This window comes from Rhinatrema bivittatum, chromosome 3 (assembly GCF_901001135.1).
Source record: "Rhinatrema bivittatum chromosome 3, aRhiBiv1.1, whole genome shotgun sequence".
Classification (NCBI taxonomy): domain Eukaryota; kingdom Metazoa; phylum Chordata; class Amphibia; order Gymnophiona; family Rhinatrematidae; genus Rhinatrema; species Rhinatrema bivittatum.
This window is the reverse complement of record NC_042617.1, coordinates 324,166,340-324,185,692: the sequence shown is the minus strand read 5'-3', so window position 1 is coordinate 324,185,692 and position 19,353 is coordinate 324,166,340. Positions and strand designations below refer to the sequence as shown.

Genomic DNA, 19,353 nt, shown 5'->3' with positions numbered 1-19,353 from the left:
TCCCCTGCAGTTGCCACTGCTCTTGGACCTTCTTCATCAAGGGCCCATGTGTTTGGAAGAGGTCGATCGCTTTTGTCTAGTGGTATGGCTTTTGAGAGGCATCACCTGAGGAGCAAAGGGTATTCAAACGCTGTGGTGGCAACACTTCTCCAGTTGCGCAAGACATCCACCAACCTTGCATATGTGCGCGTGTGGAGAATCTTTGAATCTTGGTGCGTAGACCTGGGCGATTGTTCCTACTCGGTCTTCGGTGTCGGATATTTTAGGTTTCTTACAATCCGAACTTGCCAAGGGCTTATCGTGTAGTTCCCTAAGGGTTCAGGTGGCAGCTCTTGGTTGTTTGCGCGGTTCCATTCAAGGCGTGGCGTTGGCTGCTCACTCCAATGTGGCTCATTTCTTAAAGGGGGCAAAGCATTTACGTCCCCAAATCAGGCACCCTTGTCCTTTTTGGAATCTGAACTTGGTTCTCTCAGCTCTGTGTATGGCGCCCTTTGAGCCTCTGAAAACGGCTACAATAAAGGATCTCACGTTAAAGGTGATTTTCCTTATTGCTATCTCATCTGCTCGCTGCTAGAACTACATATTTCCCTTGCCCCCATCAAACCTCATAATACTCAAGGAGCTGAGTAAAGTCATGCCTTGATCTTCTTTCTGAAGGCAAGATAGTATACTGTGACTCAGTTTGAATCTCGAGTGGCTTCCTGTTCTAAATTTGTGGGGCCCCTACCAGAAAGACTCATGATCTACAGCACACCAAACACATTTCACACTTCAAGGTATTTTCAGGAGGTCACCCTATAGTGTAGTGAGCAACTCGGCATATACCAGTCTAACTTTCATGCCAGATATCATGGACCTAGGCTTCGTAAAACCTGAAATGTAAATGGTGGCTGTCCAGACCCTGTGAAGTCTCCATAAAACTAGAAATCTGATTAAACCCAACTTTTTCGGTGAACTTTGCTATATATGGTATGTTGGATATTGGGAAATAATTCCTGCACAAAGATGGATCTATTGATGCCTTTTTAAATAGGTGTCACAGTTGATCTTTTCAGACATTCAGGTAGGTATCCTTCCCTTAATAGTACAGTAAAACCACAAATTATAAATTTGTGGAGGGAGGAGGAATAGCCTAATGGTTAGAGCAGTAGACTATGAACCAGGAGACCAGGGTTCAAGTCCTGTGACCTTGTGACCTTGGGCAAGTCACTTTACCCTCCATTGCCTCAGGTACAAACTTAGATTGTAAGCCCTCTGGGGATAGGAAAATACCTACAGTACCTGAATGTAAACCAGTGTGATATCTCAAATGAGATTGAATGTCAGTATATATAAAAAATAAAATTTTTAATCCCAAACACATCACACAGCTCAAAGAGAGAAAAAGAAAAATAGATCTCCAATTTCATCTCCCACAATCTCACCCATGCAATGAATAGACCTGCCACCCTATAAAACCAAGGGTAGGGGAACCTCCCCTCTTAGCAGCAGGTAGAACTTTTAAGGAATTCCGTGGACATGTTTACTTCCTCCAGTCCCTTTGAGGAAGGGGATGAGGGTTGTAATCATATGTTTATATAATACTGCATGATGTATTTCAATAGTGGTATATAAGTAATTAATAAAATGTTTCTTCTAACTGAGGAGAAATGCTTCTAAACAATTGTGTTAGTATGATGTATAAAAAACGAAAATTTCATACTTTGCTTCATCTGTGGATAACCACGTTCCATGTGTTGCTCATACCTTGTGTCTTCTGAGGATGACCATCTTCCATGTGTTGCTCATACCTGGTGTTTTCTGAGGATGACCATCTTCATGCATTGCATTGCTTATACCTTGTATCTTCTGAGGATGACCATTGTCAATGCATTGTTCATACCTTGTGTCTTCTGAGGATGACCATCTTTCATGTGTTGCTCATACCTGGTGTTTTCTGAGGATGGCCACTTTCCATGAGTTGCTCATATCTTGTGTCTTCTGTGGTAGAATACCTTCCATGTGCTATTTTTATCTTTAGGGTTAATAGGCGGGTATCTCAGTATTCTCTCCGCGGACAGATCATTGCATGCTGCACCAATCTAAGAGCAATGCTGGAAGACTTTCCTACCATCAGGGACACATACTTCATGCTAGGACAACCCAATGAGAGGAAAGGGGACAAAGACGTCAGTGAAGGGCTGCAGGCAGACCCCAGGTCAGTGTCAAGAAATTAGTCCCTTGCTAATTGTTTTTCCTGTGATAAAAGCTTACATTCATGTAGGCAAGGGCTTGAACACCAGTCCGCAAGGGTGGCAAACAAGTCTGGTTTCCAGGAGTTTCACAGTTAATATTCATGACATATATTTATATTTGTTGGATCCTAAAACAGGAGATTTTTCATAATTTGGAGAAATCCTGAAAGCCAAACCTGTTTGTGGTGCATGAGGACTGGAGTTCATCTAGAACAGGCCTTCCAGCAGTCTAGAACACTCTGTGCTGCTCTATCTCTTCATGTCCATTACCACCTCTGGTGACCAGGAAATTACCCAGCAATCAGCTCAAGTTTGCATTGCTGACTTCAACTGAGACCCTTCCCAGCCATCTTGTCCACCCCCCAGCTCTCCATTATCCCCATTTCCCCCACCTCTCTGTTCTCCATTGAATCCCTCTCCCCACCACTTCCCATCCCTTTATAATTCCCCTCCCCAACTCAAAACTCTCCATCATGCTCTCCCCCCATCTCCCAGCTTTATCCTTTCTGTATCCCCTCCCATCTCCCAGTACTCCATCTACTCACCCTTTCTGACTACCATCCAGCCCTCTATCCCCATTTTCCTACCCCTCTCTCCTCCCACCTCTCAGCGCTCCATCGTCTCGCCTCTCTCTCTCCCATCTCTTCACCATGCCTCGATCACTTCCTCCCACATTCCAGCCCTTCTCTTCTCCCTACACCTCTAATGTCTACAGCAGGGGGACTGTAAAGCCACTGCCACCACAGCAGCTGCTTCCTCCTCTTCTCACAGTGCACACTTCCGTTTTTAAACCGACAGCACAGGGCAGTAAGTGCTGCTGAGGGGGATAAGAAGTGCAGAGGATTCACAGTCCCCTATGGTGCCAGACTCCTCGCCTTGGATGTACTGCTGCCGCGGGGACCGGGACGGGGAGGGAATGGCACCCAGCCCAGTAGTCTTCCAGTCAACCTAGTACCAAATAGTTCTGGCTTAAAATCAAATACAATTTCCATTTTTTATAGCTTCAAATTATGCCGTCTTCTCTTTCCCAGACTGAGTTCTAGAGGCCTAATTATTAAAATATGTTATAAACATGCTTTAACACGTATTTATAAAGTGCTTTGTCCCTCTCCTCGTGGGAGTGGAATATTCAAAAGGGCATTAATACGATAACACTCATTCCTTTATCCCATTGGGCATTGAATGTATGTGCATTACTGGCCAAGGGAACACATGCATGTTATAGAAGATTGTAATGTACATGCATTACTGGTCATGGGAGCATGTGTATGTTGCAGAAGATGGTAATATACATGCAAACTGGCCATGGGAACACATGCATGCTACAGAAGGCGGTAATATATGTGCATTACTGGCCACGGGGACACATGCATGCTACAGACATTTGTAATATACGTGTATTACTGGCCACGGGAGCATGTTTCTGTTACAGAAGGTGGTAATATACGTGCATTACTGGCCACTGGAACACGTGAATGTTACAGAAGGTGGTAATATATATGCATTACTGGCTACGGGAACACATATATTACAGAAGGTAGCCATGGGAGTACATGTATATTACAGAAGGTGGTAATATACGTGCATTTCTGGCCATAGGAAAACATGTATGTTACAAATTCTGGTAATATGTGCATTACTGGCCATGGGAACACATGCATGATACAGAAGGTAGTAATATATGTGCATTACTGGCCACAGGAGCACATGTATGTTACAGAAGGTGGTAATATACATGCATTACTGGCCACAGAAACACATGTATGTTACAGAAGGTGGTAATATACGTGCATTACTGGCTACGGGAACACATGTATATTACAGAAGGTAGCCACGGGAGTACATGTATATTACAGAAGGTGGTAATATACGTACATTTCTGGCCATAGGAAAACATGCATGATACAGAAGGTGGTAATATACATGTATTACTGGCTACAGAAACACATGTATGTTACAGAAGGTGGTAATATATGTGCAATACTGGCCATGGGAACACATGTATGTTATAAAAGTTGGTAATATACGTGCATTACTAGCCACGGGAACACATGTATGTTACAGAAGGTGGTAATATACATGCATTACTGGCCACGGGAACACATGTATATTACAGAAGGTGGTAATATACGTGCATAACTGGCCACGGAAACACATGTATGTAACAGAATGTGGAAATATACATGCATTACTGGCCATGGAAACACATGTATGTTACAGAAGGTGGTAATATACATGCATTACTGGTCATGGGAACACATGTATGTTACAAGCAGGTGGTAATGTATGTGCATTACTGGCCATGTGAACACATGTTCCTGGCTCCCCTGTTTTCCAGCTTTATTGTGGAAGTAGCCGCAAAGTTGAAGGCCCTCTTCTAATCCATCCCTGCAAAGATACCCTGCACCCCTCATGGAGCTGGTTCCCCACCAAGTTTCAGTGAGGCTTTAAACCCTGAAGTTCACCATGGCCCCTGAGCTTCCAGGGGGCTCCGAGCGCCCAGGTCCCTGTCCTGTGCAGAATGCTGAGGGTCCAGAGGGCATGAGTGGTCACCATTTGCTTCTGTCCTGCCGGCACCCAAACCTCAAAGTAATCCGAGGCTCCTCTTTACCCCACCCCAGAGGAGGCACCTCTGCAGCCAGGACGGATCCCCTCAGTCCCCAAGCATGCCGTCAGGGGTGGGAGAAGCAAAGAAGGTGGGAATGAAGGGGGGGGGGGGATGTGATAACATCCCCCACTTTTTAGGGATTAAGTTTTTTTGTTTTTTTTAAGTCCTGGATTGTGCTCCATTAATCCCCAGCTGATGGGGAATCCCAGAGTCATGGAGGGAGTTCAGGAACGGAATTATTTTGACCACTTCAAGAAAAAGCTCACAAGTTGAGGAAAGCTCACAAGGTGAGGAAAGAGCCACCATGAAAGGATGAAGAGCTCATCAGATCCCCACGCATCAGAGCGTTCCCAGCGGCAGAAAGCTAAGGAGACAATTCCTGGGGCAAGCTGCATAACTCACCATGTAAAGTTACTTAGCAGAAGTCACCCGCTGGCTAGATCCGCGGCTAGCGCAGAGTACATTCACATCTCGTATTTCTCTTCATGGCATGCAGAACTTTCCAGAAGCGCCCGCGCAGCCTGCTGTCTGCAGATGGACGACACTTCCTCAACCCGTGGTTCATCCCTTACCCGTCAGAGGTGCTGATCATGTTCAAGACGCTGCCAGAAAAGGTCAGTGAGAGTGGCCCTCACCCAGCTCTCTTTACACACTGGCTTCTTGTCCTTCTCCCTCCCATCGAAATCCAAAGAGATAGCCATGATAGAGCCAGGTCTCAGTAGCTCCACAAGGATTCACTAGGAACCTTTTCCAAGGTTGCTAGCAAGCAGCATCCTGGCGCTTATCCCTTTAATAGTTAAAAACTCCAGGACAAACCTGGAGGGCTGACAAGAACCCTGCAGGTGGGTGGCATGTTTTTACTTTACATGTATGAGAGCGAGGCCTTATGGGGTTCTGATGAGGATCCACTCTTCACCTGTCTGTGCTGTATTCATATTTTAAATCTATCACTATGACACCTAACATGGGAGTCCTGATGAGGATCTGCTCTTCAGCTGTCCATGTTGCATTTATGCTTTAAGCGTGTCAGTGTAATGTCTGCATGGAGCTTTGATAAAGATCTGCTCTTCAGCTGTCCATGCTGTATTCATAATTTACTTGCATCAGTGTGACACCTGCATGGAGCTCTGATGAAGATCCACTCTTCAGCTGTCTGTGCTGTGTTCATGCTTTTTGTGTGTCTGTGTGTCTTGCATGAGGCTTTGATAAAGATCTGCTCTTCAGCTGTCCATGCTGTATTCATAATTTACTTGCATCAGTGTAACATCTGCATGAAGCTCTGATGAAGATCCACTCTTCAGCTGTCTGTGCTGTGTTCATGCTTTTTGTGTGTCAGTGTGATACTTGCATGAGGCTTTGATGAAGATCTGCTCTTCAGCTGTTCATGTTGTATTCATATTTTACTTATATAAGTGTGACACCTGCATGGGGTTTTGATGAAGATCCGCTCTTCGGCTGTCTGTGCTGTGTTCATGCTTTACGTGTGTCAGTGTGATGCCTGCATGAGGTTCTAAAGAAATCTGAAAAATCTGGTCCTTGCTGGGAATTGTGCAGTTCCCATGGATTTGCAGGAGACCAGGGGCCCAACTTGAGACTTGGGCAAGCGGTGGCAAGCTGATGCATGCATTTGTAACTCCTTACATCCTCCTTCACTGGCCAGTCCTCCTTCCTACGCTGATCGGGCCTGTCCTGGGAGGAGGAGCAGCAGCAATGGCTGTGATGAAATACTGAGCTACTATCCATGCAGCAATAGGCAACCCTTAGGAGGTAAAAATAAGTTTAAAAAGAAACCATTATTGCAAAGTTTATGTCGTGGGCTACCTCCCTACATGGGTGATTCTGTGCAGACAGGTAAATCCATCAGCTTTGGGGTTCTTATGTCAGAGCTGGCAAGGGACCCAGTTCAAGGAGGGGGGTATTTTAGACTTGGTTTTTGAACTTATATCCCAATGCTGTCCCTGTTTCTGTCATTTGGAGTCAGCACTGCAGGTACCAGGATGCATCAGAATGGGGGATGTCTGAAATCCAGGACTGGCCTAAATTCTCTCTCCTTGAACTGGCACCTCACTTCTTCTTCACTAGGTAGTGTCACCAAATGGACGCACATTGCTTAATCTATTGACGTCTATGCATAAATTGAGTGAGGGGTAAAACACAGAATATGACGATAGTTAAGACACATCCTGTCTGCCTGGTTTCACTCCTCCCAGATGCTGGCCCTTTCGTATGTATTGTAATACCCAGTGCCCTGCGTGTCTCCTGCCTGCAGGACATGTTTAAGGCTCTGTACCGGACCCTGCAGATCGTGGCGGCTCTCCGTGACATCGTGGCCTACCTCTTCAGCTTTGCCCAGCTGGGAAACTCCTCGAGCAGTCTGGGATCCCTGGGAGCGAAGTCTCTGACGGCAGACTGGGGAGGGATGGAAGGCATAGGTAACGTACAAGCACTGTTCCAGTGGAATTTGTAGTGAGCCGGAAGCTTTCAGCCAGGGTATTGATAAAGGGATGAAGGGAACTAGCATATGAACCCTTGTTTGCTAAGTCCGATAATAGGATGGGAAACTTGAAAAGGCTGTTCATGTGCCTTTTATACGCTCACCATTCCAGCAGGTGAGGTCCCGCCACATCAGAGCTCAGACTCTATGGCAGGATAAATTTGATTTAGAGGTGAGAAAGGCTGTTGTGTTATACATGACCATATGGGGGTAATTTAGTAACAGCCTGCATAAAATTCAAATCTGTTACCAATTTTCAAAGGGAAAATACGCGTGAACTCTTCCCTTTTAAAATTGTTCCGCTGCAAAACTACCTGCACACTTTTCCACCCACTAATTTTAACGGGGGAAAATGCACTCATACTTTTGGAAATGTAAAAGCGCGTGCGAAAGTGCAAAGGCTTCACCCATGCTGTTCCCCGCCCCTCCAAGGGAACACTTCGGCTCACTGCAGGTAAACTTAGGTGGATAGAGGACGCACGGGTGTCCTGCCTAGAAGCAGTGATAGAGACATACAATATTTTTTAACTAAAATAAAAAATAATAAGTGTGCCTGCATACTGGGCAGGCAGTTGTTTAAAAAGCCATAAGAAAGTCGGGGAAAAAACACACAGAACTTACACCAGTTTTCAAAGCAAACTTACGTGTGTTTTACCCACGTACAATGACGCCTGCTAAAATGTTCACTGAAATTTTTGGGAAACTTTACGTGCCTGCTTTTGAAGATCCATTTGGGACACAAAAATCCTATAGCAGAAGTAAATTTTTCAGATGTTGTACTATAGATGGGGGGAAACAATTCAGTTTTATCCAAGTCTATTCTTTACACATCGCAGAGAATTGCAGACAGATGGTACAGGCTCTAAGTCTCCAGCTGGTCTGCCTAAGGACTGCAGCCCCACAGTTATTACATGGAATAAATATCACTCTGTCCAAATATTTTCTTTCTTTTTTTTTTTTTTTATAAAGAATCCCTTACAAAATATTTTGCTTTACACTTCATTTAATAGAGTAAGCCATCATGCCTACATGTAAACCGTTGCGATGGTATATAACTTAGCGACGGCATAGAAAAGACTTTAAATAATAAATAAATAAATAAAATATCTGACCTCTGTCCTTGGAAGACTGTATAAGGAAAGCAGGAAATGGGGTGGGTTGGCTTCTAAGTGGACACGCAGCAACTTCTAAAAATGCACCCAGCCAGATGAAGGAATGGAGAGTAGATATGCAGATAGATTGTTATTAAAAATAAATAAACGGAGTCGATATTCAGAAGGCTTTGACTGAGTAACGTTTGAGTTATCCAGACAAACCTGAGTTTTAAATTTCCCATCCCTCTAAGTAACAAAATTTTAACTGGCTAAGTCATTACCTAAAATTTAGCTACATAGAAAGAGATAGGGCCAGGAGCGTTCCAGAGGCAGATCTTAAATTTAATCTTCTAGCGCCAATATTCATCACTAACTGGTTAAATGTATCTATCCTAAAGGTATATTCAGTGGAGTGGCTAAGTTCCACCGAATATCCAGCTGAAGGTACCCTGGTAACTTTCCTGCTTCCTAGTTTCATAGTTTATGCAGCTAGAAAGTGCAAGACTGTAAAAACCTGAAAGGTCTCCAGTGAACTCCAATAAAAAGAAAGTTTTTTTTTATAAAAAGTGCAGGGATGCAACCACTGACTATTTCCCTGTACCTCAGTCCTAATCCCAGCTCTGTCACTGACTCTGTGTGAAACCCTGGGTGACTCAATATTTCCCTGTACCTCAGCCCTAATCCCACAGCCCTAATCCCAGCTCTGCCACTGACTCTTTGTGTGAAACCCTGGGTGAGTCACTATTTCCCTGTACTTCATAAGAACATAAGAAAATGCCATACTGGGTCAGTCCAAGGGTCCATCAAGCCCAGCATCCTGTTTCCAACAGTGGCCAATTCAGGCCATAAGAACCTGGCAAATACCCAAAAACTAAGTCTATTCCATGTTACCATTGTTAGTAATAGCAGTGGCTATTTTCTAAGTCAACTCAATTAATAGCAGGTAATGGACTTCTCCTCCAAGAACTTATCCAATCCTTTTTTAAACACAGCTATACTAACTGCACTAACCACATCCTCTGGCAACAAATTCCAGAGTTTAATTGTGCGTTGAGTGAAAAAGAACTTTCTCCGATTAGTTTTAAATGTGCCACATGCTAACTTCATGGAGTGTCCCCTAGTCTTTCTATTATCCAAAAGAGTAAATAACCAATTCACATCTACCCGTTCTAGACCTCTCATGATTTTAAACACCTCTATCATATCCCCCCTCAGCCGCCTCTTCTCCGAGCTGAAAAGTCCTAACCTCTTTAGTCTTTCCTCATAGGCAGCTGTTCCATTCCCCTTATCATTTTGGTAGTCCTTCTTTGTACCTTCTCCATCACAATTATATCTTTTTTGAGATTCGGCAACCAGAATTGTACACAGTATTCAAGGTGCGGTCTCACCATGAAGCGATACAGAGGCATTATGACATTTTCCGTTTTATTCACCATTCCTTTTCTATTAATTCCCAACATTCTATTTGCTTTTTTGACTGCCGCAGCACACTGAACCAACGATTTCAATATGTTATCCATTATGACGCCTAGATCTCTTTCTTGGGTTGTAATTATAGCGTGAGTTATTTTTCCCTATATGCATCACCTTGCATTTATCCACATTAAATTTCATCTGCCATTTTGATGCCCAATTTTCCAGTCTCACGAGGTCTTCCTGAAATTTATCACAATCTGCTTGTGATTTAACCACTCTGAACAATTTTGTATCATCTGCAAATTTGATTCTCACTTGTCGTATTTCTTTCCAGATCATTTATAAATATATTGAAAAGTAAAGGTCCCAATACAGATCCCTGAGGCACTCCACTGCCCACTCCCTTCCACTGAGAAAATTGCCCATTTAATCCTACTCTCTGTTTCCTGTCTTTTAGCCAGTTTGTAATCCATGAAAGGACATCGCCCCCTATCCCATGAATTTTTACTTTTCCTAGAAGCCTCTCATGAGGAACTTTGTCAAATGCCTTCTGAAAATCCAATTACACTACATCTACCGGTTCACCTTTATCCACATGTTTATTAACTCCTTCAAAAAAGTGAAGCAGATTTGTGAGGCAAGACTTGCCTTGGGTAAAGCCATGCTGACTTTGATCCATTAAACCATGTCTTTCTATATGTTCTGTGATTTTGATATTTAGAACACTTTCCACTATTTTTCCTGGCACTGAAGTCAGGCTAACCGGTCTGTAGTTTCTCAGATCGCCCCTGGCGCCCTTTTTAAATATTGGGGGTACATTAGCTATCCTCCAGTCTTCAGGTACAATGGATGATTTTAATGATAGGTTACAAATTTTTACTAATATGTCTGAAATTTTATTTTCTAGTTCCTTCAGAACTCTGGGGTGTATACTATCCGGTCCAGGTGATTTACTACTCTTCAGTTTGTCAATCAGGTCTACCACATCTTCTAGGTTCACCGTGATTTGGTTCAGTCCATCTGAATCATTATCCATGAAAACCTTCTCCGGTACTGGTACCTCCCCAACATCCTCTTCAGTAAACACCGAAGCAAAGAAATCATTTAATCTTTCCGCGATGGCCTTATCTTCTCTAAGTGCCCCTTTAACTCCTCAATCATCTAACGGTCCAACTGACTCCCTCACAGGCTTTCTGCTTCAGATATATTGTAAAAAGTTTTTACTGTGAGTTTTTGCCTATACAGCCAACTTCTTTTCAAATTCTCTCTTAGTTTGTCTTATCAATGTCTTACATTTAACTTGCCAACGTTTATGTATTATCCTATTTTCTTCTGTTGGATCCTTCTTCCAATTTTTGAATGAAGATCTTTTGGCTAAAATAGCTTCTTTCACCTCCCCTTTTAACCATGCCGGTAATAGTGTTGCCTTCTTTCCACCTTTCTTAATGTGTGGAATACATCTGGACTGTGCTTCTAGGATGGTATTTTTTAACAATGACCATGCTTCTTGCACACTTTTTACCTTTGTAGCTGCTCCTTTCAGTTTTTTTCTAACAATTTTTCTCATTTTATCAAAGTTTCCCTTTTGAAAGTTTAGCACGAGAGCCGTGGATTTGCTTACTGTCCCCCTTCCAGTTATTAATTCAAATTTGATCATATTATGATCACTATTGCCAAGCAGCCCCACCACAGTTACCTCTCTCACCAAATCCTGTGCTCCACTGAGAATTAGATCTAAAATTGCACCCTCTCTCGTCGGTTCCTGAACCAATTGCTCCATAATGCTATCATTTATTCCATCCAGGAACTTTATCTCTCTAGCGTGTCCCGATGATACATTTACCCAATCAATATTGGGGTAATTGAAGTCTCCCATTATTACCGCACTACCAATTTGGTTAGCTTCCCTAATTTCTCTTAGCATTTCACTGTCAGTCTCACCATCTTGACCAGGTGGATGGTAGTATACTCCTATCACTATAGTCTTCCCCGACACACATGGGATTTCTACCCATAAAGATTCAATTGTGCATTTAGTCTCATGCAGGATGTTTATCCTGTTGGACTCTATGCCATCCTGGACATAAAGCGCCACACCGCCTCCCGAGTGCTCCTCTCTGTCATTGCGATATAATTTGTACCCCGGTATAGCAGTGTCCCATTGGTTGTCCTCCTTCCACTATGTCTCTGAGATGCCATTAAGTCTATGTCATCATTCACTGCTATATCTTCTAATTCTCCCATCTTACTTCTTAGACTTCTGGCATTAGCATACAAACATTTCAAAGTTTGGTTTTTGTTTGTATTTTCATTCTGCTTTTTAATTGATAGGGATAAGTTAGAATTTTTTAGCTCAGGTGAGTTTTTAGTTACAGGCACTTGGACTACTTGCCTTATTATTGGAACCTCACTGTCGGGATTCCCTAATTCTAATGCATAAGATGGAGCCAGGCGCATGGATGGCATCCTTAGGTGAATGTGCCGGGTGCTGAGCCACACCTTCTCTCCTCGTCAGAATTGGGGTGCTGGTCTTCAATGGTGATCCGCAAATTTCTTGGCCAAATGGGCCACCTCTCGAAGCATCTGCTGGGTGTGGATCCAAAGTCCCTTTAGTTTTACCACCATCATTTGGGCTGCAGGTGATGGGATGGACAATGGAAGAGGTACGGGAGAAATAGGGTGTTTCCCATAAATGATTTGGAAAGGCGAAGTCCCGGTGGCGGTACAGGGGTGCAAGTTATGGGAAAACTCAGCCCAGGGAAGAAGGCAAGCCCAGTCGTCCTGGCGGGCATTGACGTACAATCTCAGAAATTGTTTCAGGGTACGATTGATTCGTTCAGCCTGGCCATTGGCTTGTGGGTGATAAGCGGTTGTGAGGTCCAGGAAGATACTAAATTTCTTGCAGAGGTTTTGCCAGCATCTAGCGGTGAACTGGGAGCCTCGGTCGGAAGTGATATGATGTGGCAAACCATGGAGACGGAAGATATGTTGTATAAATAATTGAGCAACAGCACAGAGCATGGGCGGAGTAAACAGCTCACACATATGGAGAAAATACAGCAAAAATGTGTGTGTACAACTAGACATTGTCAAAACCTGTAAAGCTTTCCACACTTTTTGTTTATAATGCATCATGTATTCCTTTTTTATTCCCCTCATGTACCCAATTTTGTTTTTTTGTGTTTCGTTTTCTTCAGATACCAGTTACCTATTTTTAAGGCAACTAAGTTCAGCTTCACTGTTCTATGGGTTCTCCGGATAGCCCCGCTTCGTTTCTTTGATATTTTCTCTATGTTTTTTTATATATTCTTTTTTTATTTTTTCTCACTTCTATTCAGACTTTTCCGTTTTGCACTCTTATCTGTATTTTGCTCTTAGGTTATATTTCCCGACATTGTGATGTTCCTGTGTCTAAATATTTACATTGTCCGATTCAGGAGACAGCTTTAACAAGATTGCTCCCCATATGAACCTTACTATCTAAACCCAGTTGTCAGTTATTCCAAAGTATTGTTACTCTTTATGGTTCTTGTTCTTGATCGTGTTTTTGGGACCATCCGCGTGTGCTTTATTTTCTCGTTGAAATTGTTCTTTGACCCGTATCCTTTTTAGGTCTATTACCTGTCCTGTACCACGCTTGAGTTCTCCTGCGGCACCCTGGGTTACAGGCTTACAGTTGGTAAACTCCATTTCATGCTGCTCGTTACACTTCAGGTACTCTTTGATCCTTTGGTCGTTTCCCATATACCTTGTTTCTTTGGCAAGTTGTCCTGACCTTTCTCTCTCTACCTCCCTCATTTTTCTGCTTTTCAGCATCGTTCTCCATGCTAGGCTTTTTACACAATCTTCAAGTAAGTGTTTTTGATTGGTGGTTTCAATGGTCCTCTGTTATGCCTTAGCCTTGTTGATCTTTTCTAAATTAAATTTCTCACATAAAACTTCTCACAAGAAATTTTAACACCTTTTTCATCCCAGTCCTTAGATCTATTTACCTGCTTTGTTGGTTACTTTTTTCTTTGTGTTTTTGTGTGTTTTTTCTTTTTGGTCTTTTTGTTATTTTCCTTTGTTCACTGCCCTGGTTACCTTCCCTTTTAGCCTTTTATACATAATTTCACCTATGTGCTCACCGACCTGTGCAATACCTTAATGATGTGTTTTGTTTTTATAGATTTATGGAAGGTATGGTCCCCCTGACGTGAAACATGGTCTTGTCAGGGTCCTTGCTTGTACATTAGATTTGAACTATTTGTCTAGAATTATGCACAACTGATGTGCGCATACTTATAAATAAAGGTCTTTTTGTCAATGGTTATTGTCCAGTATATTGCTCGCCACACATTATTTTTGCTGTATAAATAATTGAGCCAGTTGGGAGGCAGATGGAAGACCTTGCCTTAAATAGGAAAAGGAAAGGTGGAGCAGAAAAGAATGGGCCTTGGCAATTTCCTGCCACGGTCCCTTTAAACTTAGAACAAGAGATGCGTGCGCGGGCCTAGAGAGGCCCAGAGGGGGAGGGGCCAGCGCTGAGGATGGCCGCATGTCAGAGAAGGCCCAGGCAGAGAGGCCTACCGGCCTGCCAGGGGAGAGGCCTGCGGAGGAGCGCCCCGGGAGCAAGCTGGCCGCCGTAGCCAGCATGCCCGGCCCCGAAGGTGCCGCACAGGAGAGGTGAGTGGAGAAGGCTGGTCGCGGGGAGCCACAGCCGGCAGACATAACACCTCTTTGGCATATGTGAGGATATGGAAAGCTTTTGAGGTCTCGTGTGCGGAACAGGGAGTGGATCCTATGCGGGCCTCCGTGGCTCATATTTTGGATTTTTTGCAGAAAGGCTTGGTGAAGGGTTTGTCTTTTAACTCCCTCAGAGTTCAGGTGATAGCATTGGGCTGCCTACGAGGCAAGGTATAGGGAGTGTCTCTAGTGGCACATACAGATGTAATACGTTTTTCTCCGGGGAGGGGGGGACGGGACGGACTTTTGTGTCCTTCCTGGAACCTTAACTTAGTCCTTAAGAGCTTATGTGCCGCACCATTTGAACCTCTTAAGAGGGCCACTATGAAGGATCTCACTTTGAAGGTGGTTTTCCTGGTGGCCATTTGTTCTGTCCGAAGGATTTCAGAATTGCAGGCATTGTCTTGTAGAGAACCCTTTTTGAAGATTTCGGATTCAGGGTTTCCTTGAGGACAGTTCCTTCCTTTTTGCCAATAGTGGTTTCGTTGTTTCATTTCAATCAGTCAGTGGAACTGCCATCTTTTTCAAGTTTGGATGCTATAGTGCCTCATGCTAGAGAGTTGAGACGCTTGGATGTCAAGTGCGCTTTGTTGAGTTACCTTGAGGTCACTAACAGTTTTAACCTCAGGAGATTTATAAGGTGGCTACTTGGAAGAGTTTGCACATGTTTGCAAGGTATTATCATTTGGATGTCCAGGCCCCAGAGTCAAGGGGCTTTGGAGAAAGTGTATTTCATCGGGACTCTCACAGTCCCACCCCATATAGGGAAGCTTTAGTACATCTCAGGAGTCTAGACTGGTCTGGGTATATACATGGAAAGGAAAATTGGTCCTTACCTGCTAATTTTCATTCCTGTAGTACCACAGATCAGTCCAGAGTCCCACCTAGTGGATGTCTTGGGTTTGGAGAGTCCGCTTGATCTGTTATAGTGATCAATCTGAAGAATGGCACAGGTTTTGTTTGTAGTCATGCTTGTTTTTTTATTGAGGTCAAGGTTATCTGTTCTGAGTTTTCAACTTCCCACTGCTCATTCAGCGGAATATAAATTTGTTGTAGTGATTACTGTTGTTTCTATCTTGGCTTGGGTACTGAGGGACTGCAGTTAACACTTCGGGTTATGTTACAGTGTCAGTAAAATTTTCTCTGTCTCCATCTGCTGGAAGGGAGGCAAAACTCAGGAGTCTTGACTAATCTGTGGTACTACAGGAACAAAAATTAGCAGGTAAGAACCAATTTTCCTATAGGACACTGTGAGATCCATATTCAGTCACTATCTGGATAGCAAAGTTAGCGGCTAACTTTACCCAATTAAGTTTAGGACAAATCTTTGGCCTGATCAGACTTAACAGGATAACTTAGTGGGCTCCTCCCTGATACACCCTCGGAACGCTCCTAAGTTATCCATCTAAATTTTAGCTGGATGATAATATAGCCAGCTAACTGCCCAAATATTCATTTAGCTGGGTAACTTCCAAGTTATCTGTGTAAATGCTTCTGAATATGTGAAACCAGGGCATAAATTATATCAATGTAATAGGGCAAATTGAATTGGTGGCGGGGTTGCGCTATATGCAAAAGATGGTATAGAGTCAAACATGATTAAAATCCTGCAGGAAACAAAATGCAGAGTGGAATCCTTATGGGTCAGAAATTCCATGTGATGAGTTAGAGTATAGCAGTGGGTGCACATTACCAGCCACCTGGCCAAAATGAAGAAACAAACACTGAAATGCTAGCTGAAATTAAAAAATGTAAGTGAATGTGGCAACACTATAAGAATGGAGATTTCAGTTACCCTGGTATTCATTGAGTTAGTGACTCATCTGGATGTGTTAGAGAGGTTAAGTTTCTAGATGCCATAAATGAATGCTTCATGGAACAGCTGGTCCTAGAACCGATGAGAGGGGAAGCTACTTTAGATTTAGTCCTCTGTGGAACACATGACTTGGTACGAGACGTTACTGTGTTGAATCCATCAAGCAATAGCGATCATAATGCTATCATTTGACATATTTGACGTAACCACTGGAGGGAGGATATTAAGTTTATTTTATTTATTTATTTTAAAATTTGCCTGTAGTATGTAACTTTATAAAGGGAGAGTATGGTAGGCATGAGGAAATTAGAAATAAACTCTCTTCAAGCTCACACACACACACACACACACACATACACACAAACACTCACACACTCACTCTCAGTGCTCTCCTTCTTCATAAGAGCATAAGAGAACATAAGAACATGTCATACTGGGTCAGACCAAGAGTTCATCAAGCCCAGCATCCTGTCTCCAACAGTGGCCAATCCAGGCCATAAGAACAAGGCAAGTACCTAAACAATGGAGGTAATTTTCAAAGGAGTTACATGCATAAATGTGGCATACTATCGTAGCAATTTTCATAAGCCATTTACTCACACAAAGTGCACTTACAGAAGTAAACCCTATGGACAATTCAATGGCATATATTGTAGCAATTTTCAAAAGTCCACTTATTTGAGTAAAGTGCATTTATTCGAATAAAACCCAGTTTTATGCATGCAAATGCTTTTTAAAATCAGGCCCAATAAGTCCATCCCATGTTACTATTGCTAGTAATAGCAGTGGCTATTTTCTAAGTCAACTTAATTAATAGCAGGTAATTGACTTCTCCTCCAATAACTTATCCAATCCTTTTTTAAACCCAGCTAAACTAACTGCACTAACCATATACCCTGGCAATAAATTCCAGAGTTTAATTGTGCGTTGAGTGAAAAAGAACTTTCTCCGATTAGTTTTAAATGTGCCACATGCTAACTTCATGGAGTGCCCCCTAGTCCATCTATTATCCGAAAGAGTAAATAACCAATTCACATTTACCCATTCTAGACTTCTCATGATTTTAAACACCTCTATCATATCCACCCTCAGCCATCTCTTCTCCAAGCTGAACAGTCCTAACCTCTTTAGTCTTTCCTCATAGGGGAGCTGTTCCATTCCCCTTATCATTTGGTCTCCCTTCTCTGTACCGTCTGCATCGCAACTATATCTTTTTTGAGATGTGGCGACCAGAATTGTACACAGTATTCAAGATGTGGTCTCACCATGGAGCGATACAGAGGCATTATGACATTTTACGTTTTATTTACCATTCCCTTTCTAATAATTCCCAATATTCTGTTTGCTTTTTTGACTGCTGCAGCACACTGAACCAACAGTTTCTCAAAGTATTATCCACTATGACGCCTAGATCTCTTTCTTGGGTGGTAGCTCCTAATATGGAACCTAACATTGTGTAACTATAGTATGGGTTATTTTTCCCTATATGCATCACCTTGCACTTATACACATTAAATTTCATCTGCCATTTGGATGCCCAATTTTTCAGTCTCACAATATTTCACAATCTGCTTGTGATTTAACTACTCTGAATAATTTTGTATCATCTGCAAATTTGATTACCTCACTCGTCATATTCCTTTCCAGATCATTTATAAATATACTGAAAAGCACAGGTCCCAATACAGATCCTTGAGGCACTCCACTGCCCGCTCCCCTCCACTGAGAAAATTGTCCATTTAATCCTACTCTCTGTTTCCTGTCTTTTAGTCAGTTTGCAATCCACGAAAGGACATCACCACCTATCCCATGACTTTTTACTTTTCCTAGAAGCCTCTCACGAGGAACTTTGTCAAATGTCTTCTGAAAATCCAAGTATACTATATCTACCAGTTCACCTTTATTCACATGTTTATTAACTCCTTCAAAAAAGTGAAGCAGATTTGTGAGGCAAGACTTGCCTTGGGTAAAGCCATGCTGACTTTGTTCCATTAAGCCATATCTTTCTATATGTTCTGTGATTTTGATATTTAGAACACTTTCCACTATTTTTCCTGGCACTGATGTCAGACTCACTGGTCTGTAGTTTCCCGGATCACCCCTGGAGCCCTTTTTAAATATTGGGGTTACATTAGCCATCCTCCAGTCTTCAGATACAATGGATGATTTTAATGATAGGTTACAAATTTTTGCTAATCGATCTGAAATTTCATTTTTGAGTTCCTTCAGAACTCTGGGGCACCTAAATCACCTGGACCAGGTGATTTACTACTCTTCAGTTTGTCAATCAGGCCTACCACATCTTCTAGGTTCACCGTGATTTGGTTCAGTCCATCTGAATCATTACCCATGAAAACCTTCTTCGGTACTGGTACCTCCCCAACATTCTCTTCAGTAAACACTGAAGCAAAGAAATTGTTTAATCTTTCCACAATGGCCTTAACTTCTTTATGTGCCCCTTTAACCCCTCACTCATCTAACGGTCCAACTGACTCCCTCACAGGCTTTCTGCTTCAGATATATTTTAGAAAGTTTTTACTGTGAGTTTTTGCCTCTACGGCCAACTTCTTTTCAAATTCTCTCTTAGCCTGTCTTATCAATGTCTTACATTTAACTTGCCAACGCTTATCCTTTATCCTATTTTCTTCTTCCAGGCACTCATGCTTATTCACATGCCCATTCACACTCACTTATCTCCCTCTTTCACACACACACACTCACTCGTGCTCACTCATTCACTCTCACCCTCCCCTTCCTAACCCAGCAGTGACTGATAGAACTTCTTCCTTCTTCCCGCCTGTTCGAGCCCGGGTGATTTTCTCTTCTGGGGTCTGCACAGACCACTTCAACAGCAACACGGGACCTAGAGTTTTCAGGTGTTTGCCCAGAGACCCTGCAATTCATCCAGAATTCCTGGAGTCTCCAAGTCAAATCTGGAGAGTTCCCAGGTGTGTGTGTGTGAGACA

General features: G+C 42.8%; 1 protein-coding gene across 1 annotated transcript in view; it reads left to right on the top strand.

Moving 5' to 3' along the window:
* The window catches only part of LOC115088588, a 223,390-nt gene that overhangs the window by 99,896 nt on the left and 104,141 nt on the right, over nt 1-19,353 (top strand). The window contains exons 17-19 of the mRNA XM_029596845.1: nt 2,021-2,197; nt 5,339-5,456; nt 7,112-7,274. Of these exons, the coding sequence (XP_029452705.1) occupies nt 2,021-2,197; nt 5,339-5,456; nt 7,112-7,274 (458 nt within the window). The remainder of the gene's footprint in view (nt 1-2,020; nt 2,198-5,338; nt 5,457-7,111; nt 7,275-19,353) is intronic.